General features: G+C 33.5%; 1 protein-coding gene across 1 annotated transcript; it reads right to left on the bottom strand.

Annotated features, from left to right (window-relative positions):
• Nucleotides 1–11,435: 11,435 nt before the first annotated feature.
• Nucleotides 11,436–14,853, bottom strand: LOC132563132 (aplysianin-A-like). Its single transcript, XM_060227891.1, has 5 exons — nt 14,787–14,853; nt 13,980–14,160; nt 13,569–13,670; nt 13,025–13,231; nt 11,436–12,336 (listed from the first exon to the last, which is right to left on the bottom strand). The coding sequence occupies exons 1-5, from the start codon at nt 14,851–14,853 to the stop codon at nt 11,436–11,438; spliced, it is 1,458 nt and encodes a 485-aa protein (XP_060083874.1).
• Between the last annotated feature and the right edge of the window lie 262 nt (nt 14,854–15,115).

Here is a 15,115-nt window from a genome sequence, read left to right on the forward strand (position 1 = left end):
TAGGGAAACTGACAAAGGATATCACATTTACCAAAGGAACCTGACAAAGGATATCACATTTACCAAAGGAACCTGACAAAGGATATCACATTTACCAAAGGAACCTGACAAAGGATATCACATTTACCAAAGGAACCTGACAAAGGATATCACATTTACCAAAGGAACCTGACAAAGGATATCACATTTACCAAAGGAACCTGACAAAGGATATCACATTTACCAAAGGAACCTGACAAAGGATATCACATTTACCGAGGGAACCTGACCAAGGATATCACATTTACCAAGGGAACCTGATAAGGCTTTCACATTTACCAAAGGAACCTGATCAAGGCTTTCACATTTACCAAAGGAACCTGACAAAGGATATCACATTTACCAAAGGAACCTGATCAAGGCTTTCACATTTACCAAAGGAACCTGACAAAGGATATCACATTAACCAAGGGAACCTGACAAAGGACATCACATTAACCAAAGGAACCTTATCAAGGCTTTCACATTTACCAAAGGAACCTGACAAAGGATATCACATTTACCAAGGGAACCTGACAAAGGATATCACATTTACCAAAGGAACCTGACAAAGGATATTACATTTACCAAAGGAACCTGACAAAGGATATCACACTTACCAAAGGAACCTGATCAAGGCTTTCACATTTACCAAAGGAACCTTATCAAGGCTTTCACATTTACCAAAGGAACCTGACAAAGGATATCACATTTACCAAAGGAACCTGACAAAGGATATCAATAATTTACCAAAGGAACCTGACAAAGGATATCACATTTACCAAAGGAACCTTATCAAGGCTTTCACATTTACCAAGGGAACATGACAAAGGATATCACATTTACCAAGGGAACCTGGCCAAGACTATCACATTTACCAAGGGAACCTGACCAAGACTATCACATTTACCAAAGGAACCTGGCCAAGACTACGACAAGTATCCAGGGAACTCGACCAAGACTACGACAAGTATCCAGGGAACTCGACCAAGGCTACGACAAGTATCCAGGGAACTCGACCAAGACTACGACAAGTATCCAGGGAACTCGACCAAGACTACGACAAGTATCCATGGAACTCGACCAAGACTACAAGTATCCAGGGAACTCGACCAAGATTACGACAAGTATCCATGGAACTCGACCAAGACTACGACAATTATCCTGGGAAATCGACTAGGGCTACGACAGGTATCCAGGCAAATGTATGAACAAAGGTAAGATTTACTCGGATACTCTTGAAAGTTTAAGGAGAATCAGACCAGATGGTCCGGTGCAGTAAGCTTCTTCTGCTTCTTCGATGACACCCGAAATGTAATTTTTGGTGTGATCAATCCAAAGTAATTATGAATTAATTAGAACAATGAATAAAACAACGGAACCAATAGGCAATCTAACGAGCATCAAACATTGCTTCATATCGCATACAAAGTTGCATTATATCTCAATGGGATCACTATCATGACCGTAAAATCTAAATCGTTGATATCCTCAATCAATGTTTTTGGTTACATCACAAAGCACGCTGTGAATGTTTGACGTTAACAACAGATGTAGCATTCCAACCCTCAAAGTTATGTCACACACATTTAATAAAAAAATAGCATGAAAAACACCATAAGGCGTTACTGTACTGATGTATTATGTTGTCAGATATTGGGTATGTAATTACACTGATATACAGCGGGTATTACACGACATGTTTAAGAAAATGACCAGGAAAAAATTTGATGAAAATTAGATGAAAAATAATAATAAAAACACCATTCATCAGGAACACGGGAAACAAATTGTTCATAACGCTGCTCATCGTTTGCGTTAATTCAATACATAAAACATTTCGTCCTTAAATTTGATAAGCATTTGAGTTTGTCCAATACTTAAACATTTCGTCAATACATTTGATAAGCATTAGAGTTTGTCCAATACTAAATATTTAGTTCTTTAATTTGTTCAATATTTGAGTTTGATCAATACTTAAACATTTCGTCAATACATTTGATAAGCATTAGAGTTTGTCCAATACTAAATATTTAGTTCTTTAATTTGTTCAATATTTGAGTTTGACCAATACTTAAACATTTCGTCAATACATTTGATAAGCATTAGAGTTTGTCCAATACTAAATATTTAGTTCTTTAATTTGTTCAGTATTTGAGTTTGACCAATACTTAAACATTTCGTCAATACATTTGATAAGCATTAGAGTTTGTCCAATACTAAATAATTTGTTCAATATTTGAGTTTGACCAATACTTAAACATTTCGTCAATACATTTGATAAGCATTAGAGTTTGTCCAATACTAAATATTTAGTTCTTTAATTTGTTCAATATTTGAGTTTGACCAATACTTAAACATAAAGTCCTTAAATTTCAAAAGCATTTGCATTTGCTCAATACTTAAACATATCCTCCTTATTTTTTTAAAACTTATTTGAGTTTGTTCTAAATCCACATTATTTCGTTCTAAAAGTTGTTGATCATTTGAGTTTGTAAAATGGACATACATATTTGTATGTACCTGAAACATTCCGCTCTTATTTTTTATCCCGTTTGATTTAAGTTTCCAGTTTGATTTAAGTTTCCAGTTTGATTTAAGTTTCCAGTTTGATTTAAGTTTCCAGTTTGATTTAAGTTTTTCACGTTTGATTTAAGTTTCCAGTTTGATTTAAGTTTTCCCGTTTGATTCCTTTTTTGACGTTGTTGAGCATTTAAGTTTGGTTTGGTATGTATCTAAAACATCCCGTTACTAACATTTTTGAACATTTGAGTTTGGTTTGGTATGTATCTAAAACATCCCGTTACTAACATTTTTGAACATTTGAGTTTGGTTTGGTATGTGTCTAAAACATCCCGTTACTAACATTGTTGAACATTTGAGTTTGGTTTGGTATGTATCTAAAACATTCCGTTACTAATATTTTTGAACATTTGAGTTTGGTTTGGTATGTATCTAAGACATTCCGTTAGTAACATTGTTGAACATTTGAGTTTGGTTTGTCATGTATCTAAAACATTCCGTTACTAACATTGTTGAACATTTGAGTTTGGTTTGGCATGTATCTGAAACATTCCGTTACTAACATTGTTGAACATTTGAATCTAAAATATTCCGTTACTAACATTGTTGAACATTTGAGTTTGGTTTGGCATGTATCTAAAACATCCCGTTACTAACATTGTTGAACATTTGAGTTTGGTTTGGTATGTATCTAAAACATTCCGTTACTAACATTGTTGAACATTTGAATCTAAAATATTCCGTTACTAACATTGTTGAACATTTGAGTTTGGTTTGGCATGTATCTAAAACATTCCGTTACTAACATTGTTGAACATTTGAGTTTGGTTTGGCATGTATCTAAAACATTCCGTTACTAACATTGTTGAACATTTGAGTTTGGTTTGTCATGTATCTAAAACATTCCGTTACTAACATTGTTGAACATTTGAGTTTGGTTTTGTATGTATCTAAAACATTCCGTTACTAACATTGTTGGACATTTGAGTTTGGTTTGTCATGTATCTAAAACATCCCGTTACTAACATTGTTGAACATTTGAGTTTGGTTTGGCATGTATCTAAAACATCCCGTTACTAACATTGTTGAACATTTGAGTTTGGTTTGGTATGTATCTAAAACATCCCGTTACTAACATTGTTGAACATTTGAGTTTGGTTTGGCATGTATCTAAAACATCCCGTTACTAACATTGTTGAACATTTGAGTTTGGTTTGGTATGTATCTAAAACATCCCGTTCTTAAAGGTTTTTCCCATTTGAGTTTGTTCAATACCTAAGTGTTCTTTGTTTATTTTGTGCTTTTTAGATTCCCATTAAGTTCTGGTCAACAAATATGAACACCTCTGAGATGGTTATTTAGTCTGTACAGCTGACACAAGTGGCATCAAGATGACCACAGTTGGTGATTCCCAATCCTGTGTAAGAACACTTTGCGATCGTTTATTCAGTTCCGACACCCTCAACTTTACTCATCATGATCAACCAACCTGCAGTATTCCTGATCCCCGGGTTGGCCTTAGTAACTCCTAATCTACAATATCAAGGCAGATAAGACGAAAGTCAAATAAGTGAATATCTCTTTTCACAAAAAACTAAATATATATTAAATTAGAATCAGATTATTCTATATCCAGTTAGTTCGTCCTTTTTGGACTCAGCCGTCAGTGATACTAAAGAATTTAAGTTTGAAAGGAGGCGACTGTAGCCAATCAAACCGACATAAATATGATGATCTAGATAAATAGGAAAATTTCAGATAAAAATAGGTTTATTTCCTACATATTTACATATTCATTGTATGAGAAAAAACTTCTTTAAATAATGCAAAAAGAAAAAGAACAAGAGGTCCACGGGCCTTAACGATCACCTGCAATTTTCAGGAATTCATTTTACATATCTGACCCCTGTGACTTTGAAAGGGGGTAAGATAATTAATTTTATCAAACTTGGTAGCCCTTTGTCCCAACATACTACAGGCCCTGTCTCTACCTTACCTGGACAAATGAGTGTTTTGCTGTAATTCAGTCTCTACCTTACCTGGACAAATGAGAAGTTGTTTGCCGCAATCTATCATACAAAGTAAATTAATAATATAAAATTTTACATCAATATTAGAATATAGATACATACATATTGAAATATGAAACACAAGAACCAGACTTTCATTAACAACAAAGTATTAACTCCGCGAAAATTAGATTATTCAATAAATTGATGCTTTTAGAAATCGATTGTGGATTTGCAATAAAATGTTATTATCAGATCTGACCCAATCATATATAAGTATATTAATTATTTGATGCTCTTAAACAGAACTGACTATAATAGATACATGTCATTCTTGTTTTTAAACCGTTAAACCGACGGTGCCCATGTCTTTCTAAAACCAGACTAATCACAAACAGATCCGGCTTGACAGTAGGCATTTTCACACATAAAGTATTTATATTTGTGTATAAAATAACGCAATATACGTTCAATCTATCTTGTGATCAACAAAGCAGTTAAAAATATATAAAAGCACTCTGAGGGTATACTTTTTTTCATGTTTAACGTAAAATGGTAATATTCATTAAAATGATAATTCGATACTAACAAACTTTTAGTCAATAACCTCATTCTGATAACAAAAAGTCGATTTTTTCCAGATATGAAGTAACGTGTAATATTTTTACGTCTGTAAAGGAAAGATAACCTTGTGTTTGTAATAACGCCCTATGTTGTTTATGTTTAGTGATCTCTGTCACAAGGACAAAACAAATAAATAAATACTGTGTAGTAAAGCCAAATAACAAAACCAGTACCGTTTCATAAGTTATATATCAATAATGATGTGATGAGGTGAATATGACACATGTTGCAAAACACCAAGAAAATGCCAACATGGCTACATAATCATGATTCAAACACAAAATTCCATAAAACAAGGCAAAATAGCAATAGAAAGATTTACACGAAGCCACCTGAAAAAGCATAAGGAGAATAAGACCAGGTATTCATGAAGAGTAAGCGTCTTCAGCTTCATCGATGACGCCCGCCATGTCAACCTTGGTCAATCCCACTATATTGACTGATTTGTTTTGTCGCCGTATAAAGTAGAGAAGACGAGCAGGCGTGGTTCTTGGTGTATAGTATGAATATCTGATTCCTTGGAAATGTGTTTGTATTCAAGTTACAACGAGAGGCCACTGAATTAAAATTTCGAGAAGACACTGTCATTAAATACAAAGGTCATTTTAAACATATGATATTAGTTTTTGCAGGTATCTCAAGGAACCGAAATCAAGTGGTAAATTGGGATTTGTTTGTTTTTATTGTTTGATTTTTGTTATATTTCAGATTTTAAAATATATCTAATAAGCGCTTTTACTTTCTTCACAAATGTATCGAAATAACTAAATACACAGAAACCACGAAAGGTCTCGAATTCCAATCATACAAGGGACATCAATTTTCATCCCATAATACAACCCCTCGCTTCCATACTGCAAACAACAAATATATCTATGAGATTAAAGTTTGTTTCCGCAAGTGTTGAAACTTGATGTACCATGTATAATTACGTAATACCTAGGTGAATTATCATCTACATACTATACACTAACTCTTGGATTAATAAAATATGTTACCCATAACTGAGCGAGATCGGGGTATCTCAGTCAAGGGCTAGGATCCTGTAACATAATCCCAACCGTAGCTAACGATTGGAATTATGTTACAGGATCTGAACATCGATGTTTGGAATATTTTTAATGTTGCTTTGATATCTTTGATGGATAAATGGATAAATATAGATATTAGAAATAAGTATTTATCAATAGGAATTATATAAGTACACATTTAACCATAATCTCACTGCCTTTACCGACTTTATGAATATCAAAGTATTAGCTCCTTAAGATTTAATATTTATGTATAAACGTGATGTTATTAGAAGACGACTATCTATTCGCAATACAGTTTGACCTCGTTAACCTGAACTCTTATAACTCGAATACCCTGTATAACTCGAAGTATTTCGTCGGTCCCAACCAAATATAACACTAAACATTCGAATTGACTTAAATCGAATATTCAAAGTTATCTCACAGCCCAGATGACTTCGAGATAACGAGGTTCGACTGTAGAATGTTATTAATTCAAGGTAACCACAGTGAACGAATCCAGTCATATTTAAAGAAATAACAATTCCGATGTACCGTACCAAAACAAACCGCAATAGATCCATGTCTTCCTTTAAAAATGTAACTCCTGAATGTCCCGCTTTAATCTTTTTCACAAATTGATGCAATTCTGTAGAATTGACGGCGTTATAACCCAGTCATCTGGAGGTCAGAGTGTGACGTTTCGATGATTACACGGTCACCTTCATCTTATAACACAACCATAAGACGATTAGTGTGTGATGTTTTGATGGCTACAGGGTCACCTTCATCTTATAATACAACCATTAGAAGATTAGAGTGTGACGTTTCGATGACTACATGGTCACCTTCATCTTATAACACAACCAGTAGAAGATAAGAGTGTGATGTTTCGATGACTACACGGTCACCTTCATCTAATAACACAAACAATAGAAGATAAGAGTGTGATATTTTGATAGCCACAGGGTCACCTTCGTCTTATTTAACACAACCAGTAGAAGATAAGAGTGTGATGTTTCAATGACTACACGGTCACCTTATAGTTCTTATAAAACAAAGAGTAGAAGATTAGAGTGTGATGTCTCGATGACTACACATTCACCTTCATTTTATAACACAACCAATAGAAGATTATAGTGTGATGTTTCGATGACGACACGGTCACCTTCATCTTATTACACAACCAGTAGAATGTTAGAGTGTGAGGTTTTGATGACCACACGGTCACCTTATAACCCAACCAGTAGAAGATTATAGTGTGACGTTTTAATGACTACACGGTCACCTTATATTTCTTATAAACAACCAGTAGAAGATTAGAGTGTGATGTTTCGAAGACTACACGTTCACCTTTATCTTATAACACAACCAGTAGAATATTAGAGTGTGATGTTTCGATGACGACACGGTCACCCTCATCTTATAACACAACCAGTAGAATATTAGTGTGTGATGTTTCGATGACGACACGGTCACCTTCATCTTATAACACAACCAGGAGAATATTAGAGTGTGATGTTTCGATGACGACACGGTCACCTTCATCTTATAACACAACCAGTAGAAGATTAGAATGTGATGTTTCGATGACTACACGGTCACTTGAATCAAATAAATAACCAGTGTGGAGTTTCCTTTCCTACCACTAACGTATGAAGTATCCGAGATGGTAAGAAAACGACCAATACTTTCGGCTTTAGTATGATTAGATGGAAACGAAATAAAAGGTATTCTGGTTTGATACACGGCATTCATTTCACATCAATATATATGATGCAACAAGTAAATAGTATATTCATTGCTATCCCGCAGAGCATTGTTGAGGCGATGTTCCAATAATTTGATAAGCAAAACCCATGTTTATTTTATCGCCTTTCTTATATACAAAAAGTACATTAATTATTTTAAATATTAATCGATAAGCGTTCATGCTAATGTTTTACTTGGATGAAGTGAGGTAGGGTATAATTGTACATATAAAGGAATAATATAACTAGTCCCTGAAAACTTAATTTAAATTTTTGCCACCCTGTTCATTGTCATCCACTCAACGCAAGAAGAAATTCATAAAACAATCAAGCAAACAGTATAATTTTTTTTTTCCATTTTAATCAGAATGTCGTCTTGGTGTAATGGTTAAACAGTTTAGAATTTCTTTGTTGTATGATTCCATGCCGTGAATGTGAATTCGAGGACCAAATGGGACACGAATCAAAACTTGTATTCCTTTGTCAGATGTGTTACAATGTTCAAAATATTGATTAAAAAGATATATTACCTAGAGCAATGTTGTTGATCCGAATGCTCCACATTAAGATTACATGTCGTATTTGTACCGGATTTTTATCATCAGACGTCAATGTATTTATTTAGTCTGATGCATACAGATATGTAATCAATAAAATTATTTCGAGGAAATACATGTATTTTTTTCTCTATATTTACTTAAACCATTCTATCCATTACGCTGTCATGGATATTAAAAATACCTAATTCATATCATATTTTAGATGTTGTTTAGTGAAGGTGTCTAAAATAAATTTCTTGATTTTCCTAGCAAATGAAGTGAAGTCACTGAAATCATATGTTGTCCAAATGTAACTTCAAATTTAAGCAATTCTAAAACACACTGAATTGTCGTTGAAATATGGGACGTAAAGAATATTGTAAATGTAAATTGTGTGGACAGTCACGTCAATTGAATACATCAGAAGACGTTTTTGGCAATACTTAAAAATCACGTTCTTTCCATAGACTATTTACAGATGTTGTTACTTTAAATATATAAATGAAAATCTAATTTGACAGTAAATATTATCTCAGCATATTTGTTTATTTTGTGAAACTAAAAAATGATACGTAAATATCATTATGCTTTAATTGATATAACAAAAAAAGCCGCCGTTATGTCTGAAGAGTACAATTCACTTTTATGTCTTGTGCAATCGTTGAGATAGTAGATAGTAGACACTGCAGATGGACTGTTAGTCCCTGAGATTTGCCGTAAACTGCGGAACGTTGATCACATTGGATTATCCTTGGTGCTTCTCAGGCTTCAAAAGTAATGCACTTCGCATCACTGACGATTCCTTGAATGCCGAAACAGCCGTCTGGAGCAGCTTATTTCATTGTTTGGCCCTACTATATCTAAATCTAAGGTGCTATTCGCTTGTGTATATTTTATATAATTTTTGCATTACAGGATGCTTTTCAGTAATGTGCTTTTGTATAATTTCATCATGCTAAACAATGATATCTCGCAGAAGATGTGTATGGCAGCCTAAACACATATGTCGATCAGACATCACGAATAAAACATCAGTGTTTAACTATACACAAACCGATATTCAATCAGCTGCTTACAAAAGCATTGTATTTGGAGAACCACTAGCCCTACTCGGTATTGCTACAGTGACATATTAATAGACATCTGTTGTAAAGATTTACAAAACATACACAAGTTAATAGCAGCTTTTAATAGAATCAAATATCAGATACTGTGACGCTAATTAAGAATACCGACCTCCAAAGGTAACGTCTAAAGGTCTTTTCCCGACTTCGTTTTATCAAGGATCGTAATGGGAACTGTATTTATAAATGATAATTTCAACAGTTTTTTGTCAATACAGATGCATGATAAAAAATAGGTATTTTCTCTTCGATGTTTTAGAGAAATTAGAGTTTATTATGGCTTTAAAACATGATCAACAGAAAATTTATGAAATTTTAATTGTTAACCGTTAAGGAATACGTTCCTTATATTTGTATGTATCCACTTAGAATTAATAGAAATATCACGTTTTCACTGATAGATTTATTTTCTCCGTAAACATTAAGATTTCAAATACATGTCTTAGAAATTAAGTGGTAGAAACTGTTAGGCGTTAAATATGTCTATGTCCAGTGCCAAACGCCAGCTGCTATATAGTATTGTTTTCCAGATCAGACTGCTGTGTTTCAGAAACTGCCGTTCCAGGAATCAATTGTCTATATAATTAGATTTTGGGTCATTATACCCCGCATGATATACAGAACATCTCTTAGATCATGTCATCTTCCTAGTGCTGGTCAGGTACATGTTTATATACGATTATAATGTAATTATTGTCTATATTAAGTAATTATATACATTTATGGTAATTGTATACATTTATGTCCGGCACCAGAGAATAGAATATAAACATTTCCCTGTGGTATTCAAACCATTTTATTATGCCTATGGTATCCATATGATGTATTCTTATAAATGAATGTCTAAGATTGGTTAATTTTTGTAAAGAAAATGTATTTGTGAAAAAGTCAGTCTATCCACATACTATCAGAATATACAATACACAGGAGATTATACACTATTTATCAACTCATTGTTTACACTAGTTGTGATCTTAGTATGTTGGTGTGATATATAATTTGCCTAACAACTTGGTCAATTTCTTGAAAATTCTGACTTACTTCATATCATGCTATTCATAGACCATATTTTTCCTAATAATTTTTTTTATCTATTTTTCAAAAGTTTCTATTTCAATTTAGTTTCAGACAATTTTATTGGTGCATCAATACATATATGGCATCTTCCACATCAAACATCACAGTGGTACAGAACATAATCAACGTACAAGACAGAACAAATATATCATATTATTTATAGTCTAGGTTTACTGCTTGTCTTTACACAGTGATCTGAAACTGAACATATTAAATCGTTATCATTTTTAATCTCTCTCATAAGAAAGGTTTCAATTTAACTTAAGTTTTAGATAATTTTACTGGCATTTGTGTACTTGTATGACATTTCCACACCTAATATCACAGTTGTACCAGACAAAATCAACTTACAGCAGAGTCATTATATAATGATAATTAGCAATACAACACAAGGGCGATAACTCCGATCTACCTGAATGTGATTTATTTTCAAACAGCATTGTTGCATTTATTAAATTTTTTACTATGATCCACAATGTATATTATTACCATTAAGTAAGATATGTACAAATATTTTCTGATATTAATCTCCATCACCTCAACAGATAAAGGCCGATATCCCAGTTCGACGTTTACAAACAAAATCTGAATGCATAATTACAAAAGTTGTTAATAGAAATCTGATTTCATGTTTGTAAATTAACGGAACAGTCCAAACTTCCTCACAATAAAATTGCCCATTTCTTCGTAAAAACTCGCTTAGAAAATATGATGATTCAATTATTAGTCGCGTTATCTTGTTTATTCAAAGTAAAGGTTAATTGTTTCCAAAATACGTGGAAATTATTCCTTCGACAGCCTCCAAACAGTATTCGGACCAGGCATCAGACGTACGCTTCGAGTAGGAGCCAGACGCGATGAAGATATTATCCACAGCTGATGGTTTGTGAATTGTTCTCCAAACTGTTTCCTTATCGACTCCAGTTTTCGATGTACTGAATGCCTCCTTATATGGATACTGATCCCAGTGTGATATCACTCCAGCAGTCGGTGTCGGGATTACTGTCATGTTAATGTTGTAAAGCTTTGCCAGGTACATGTGGGCGTGTCTGACAACCTCTGTTGACACGCTGTGATGTCCAAGATTGAGTTTTTCGCCATTTTTCTGTAACTCACTCCACAAGTCATGCACTGAATACGCTGCCAACAAAACAGCTCGGCCTGTCCTGTTAGAAATACCAAAATCTAAGGTCATATCAATTGGGAGATCTGATATCAAAGTTGGGCGTATATGTTCATCGTACCTGTTATCAGTATAACCAGAATGTAGAATATCATAGTAATTAGAATATTGATTTTTGAGCTTGGGGCATTTATGAAGACTGTCGTATGAATTCAAGCTATCAATGTCTGATTTGATTAGATGGTCTCTCCACCAAGGGTAGTCATACAGCAAGAACACTTTAACACCAACATGGTAGTTCAAAGTTTTTAAAGTTGAAAGAATATGTCGCTGTTGTAACGTTTCCAAGTTAATCTGAAGCAAAGCTGGTGGCGGAACAGTCAATATAACTCGATGACTACAGACACTGATAAATTGGCTGGTCGGACTTGTTTTTCCGTCACTCGTTACAGTCTGCATGAATCCTAGGGTGTAGCCATCAACAGAGTTCCGGGTGATACTAATCAGTTGATGGTTTGTGTGTACACTATGATTTCTGCAGTTATAAACAATTAAGGTATTTTTTTATACATTTTTTAAATTTCAAATTTACTGAACTATATTTAAATACACTTTTTCAAACATTGGTTTTTCAAAACTGATATATTCTAGAGCTAAGGTTTTAACAAAGGCTGAAAGGTTTAGGTGATAAGTATGTTCTTAGCTTTGTATAAATTACTTAAGTGGCGAGACATGTTTCATCTTTATCTATCTAGATATTGTTTCAAACAATATATATGTATAAAAGTCCTTAATTGTGTAATATAAAGCATGGAATAATTCGATATAATTCTAAGTAATATTGCATGGTACACCATATTTAAGGACTAACTATTCACATCTATATGCCCGAGTTCAGAATGTGACTATGGTTAAACAGTCGTTATTATTTACCTCATATGCCTATGTCCCGTAAACATGATGTTGACCTTTGAGAGCTGAAACTTTTTACTAATATTTACGTTTTCCGTGCCTATATATTCATATATGGCTATTCAAATACTCATTGTTAGAGTATCCACTGGATGAGACCATCGTCTAACGTTAAGTTTATCTGTGATAAATACAGCGATACAAGTCGATGTCTGCTACATGTAAGTGGTTCATTGCTTTTATCTATTATGTATGTATAAGGAATATTAAGGTATTACCGAACATTAGTATAATTACGAAACAGTTTTTACCTGCTGGCTCCAATAAACTGCTTTACCAAGTGTTCCGGAAGTTGTTGAATACCTTCTGATATTGTCATATACACGTCGACATTAAAATTTTCTGGCATAAAATGTAGAACATGTGCCGCCGTTGGGTTATGGGAGTTAAATTTCAAAATGTTGGTAACCATTTCAATAGCTTCATCACTTAAATACTTTGAGAAGAATTCACTGATTCTGTAAGACAATCAGAGAATGGTAAATTAGATGTATAATTGTCATCTTTCTCAATGTTTATTTTCAGTTTTCTATTTTAAGTATGCTGCCTGCAATGTAACTAAAATATTAATCCATGTGGATATTCATACGGTTCAGAAAATAAAATGTCCGATTTTTCACCGAAATTTTACATTTTAAAAATGATGAACACCAAGGTTGATTATTATTTACTAGCAGGCTAAAATGTGTTACCATTAAAAGACATATTCATCATTAAAGAGTCTTAGAAAAACGAAACCATATCTATATATACTTAACAATTAATATGTTTACAACTATTTCAAACTAGTTTTACGTTTGGTCTGACAACGAAGCATTGTCATCTGATACAATAAAGGGCAGCTCCTTTTGTAAAGATGAAAGGTCTCCACTAAAATTGGTCTTCTGAGTCAAATATCTGAAAACAAAATGAATATCAATGTTCATATATGCTTAAAGTTCCTTTTAAAGTATCATAACCAGCTAACCAAACACTTTGTAAAACAAAAGAATAACAAACCTATATATTTCTTGTATCCCTTTCCTTTCATTTTGACGTAGATTATAAGGCACATGATTTTTACTAAAGTCTTTATTACGGAAATGTACTCCCCTCAGGAAAAGCATTGTCTCATCGGAAAAGTAATCTTGATTTCTAAATATTCCCGTCTTAAGCCCGAGTTCTTGTATTGTACGAGATAATATCGGATGGAGTTCATTGTTGAACCTCATAGCACCAAGCTCGATTGGAATGTCCGGTGCCTCAGGAAAGCGATACGTGTAGAAGCGGCCTCCAAGTCGGTCCGAGAACTCGTATAAACCGATATTTAATTCATGATGTCTGAGTTTCCAGGCCGCGTATGTCCCGCCAATACCACCGCCTACTACAGTCACATCATGACATACATCTGTAACAGAAACATCGGAATCATGTATGTCATGATTGTTTTCAGAGAAAAATCTATATAATTAATGGTTCGTTTTAAAACACTTTCCATTTTATTTTTTTCGATCATCAACATCGATAATTGAATATAATCAGGAAACAGTTGATGCCTGGCAACATCTAGCTACAATACAAACATTTGTATTTGTATAAATGATTTCTGCTTGTTGACACATTGTTGACCTACTAAAGTTTCGTATCCTTTATCATGTTTCTACTGCATTAAGCACTTTTAAAAAGGTAAAATGTTGCAAAGCGCGATCGTAAATCATGTTAAAATGTCATTTTATTTCTTTCGGATAACTCCAGAATCGATGAAAGAAATGTACAATATAAGCACAAGAAATATACACACAGTTCGGACAGCTTTTACTAACATGTTTTAAGATCACTTTATTAATCTTTTATATAAATACTATTATTTTCTTTTCACGAAATATGGAGGGGCCAACAGATGCTGAGAAGACGTTTTTTGTTATTTCTGTTTTTTCGGCATTTCTGTTTTTCGGCTGACTGTTGATAATTAGATGATGCTGACATCAAATGGTTATATATTTTGTATGTACATATCAAGACAATTTCTTTTACCTCGATCAGCAAGAGACATCACCATTGTAACACAAAGCACAGCAAGAAGTGTGTTGCCGTCAACCATTTCCTTTGAACGATCTTTCCACAGAAATGCGCAAAATGTCTGTAAACTACAAAATTACTATTAAGATACTACTGTCGATTGTGTAATAACAACCCATCTATGGTATATAACCTATCGATATATATAGAAAAGGTGCACAGGTCTGTCCTGATTGGATATTTCTCTTGTTTATATTGACCCACTGATATATGCGTTTCAGTGTATTATTTATTCGTATATAATGCGTCATATGTTATACTGTTTTTAAGGCTAAGTGGTGTAT

This window comes from Ylistrum balloti, unplaced genomic scaffold (assembly GCF_031769215.1).
Source record: "Ylistrum balloti isolate Yb309-2 unplaced genomic scaffold, AGI_CSIRO_Ybal_v1 Utg371602, whole genome shotgun sequence".
Classification (NCBI taxonomy): domain Eukaryota; kingdom Metazoa; phylum Mollusca; class Bivalvia; order Pectinida; family Pectinidae; genus Ylistrum; species Ylistrum balloti.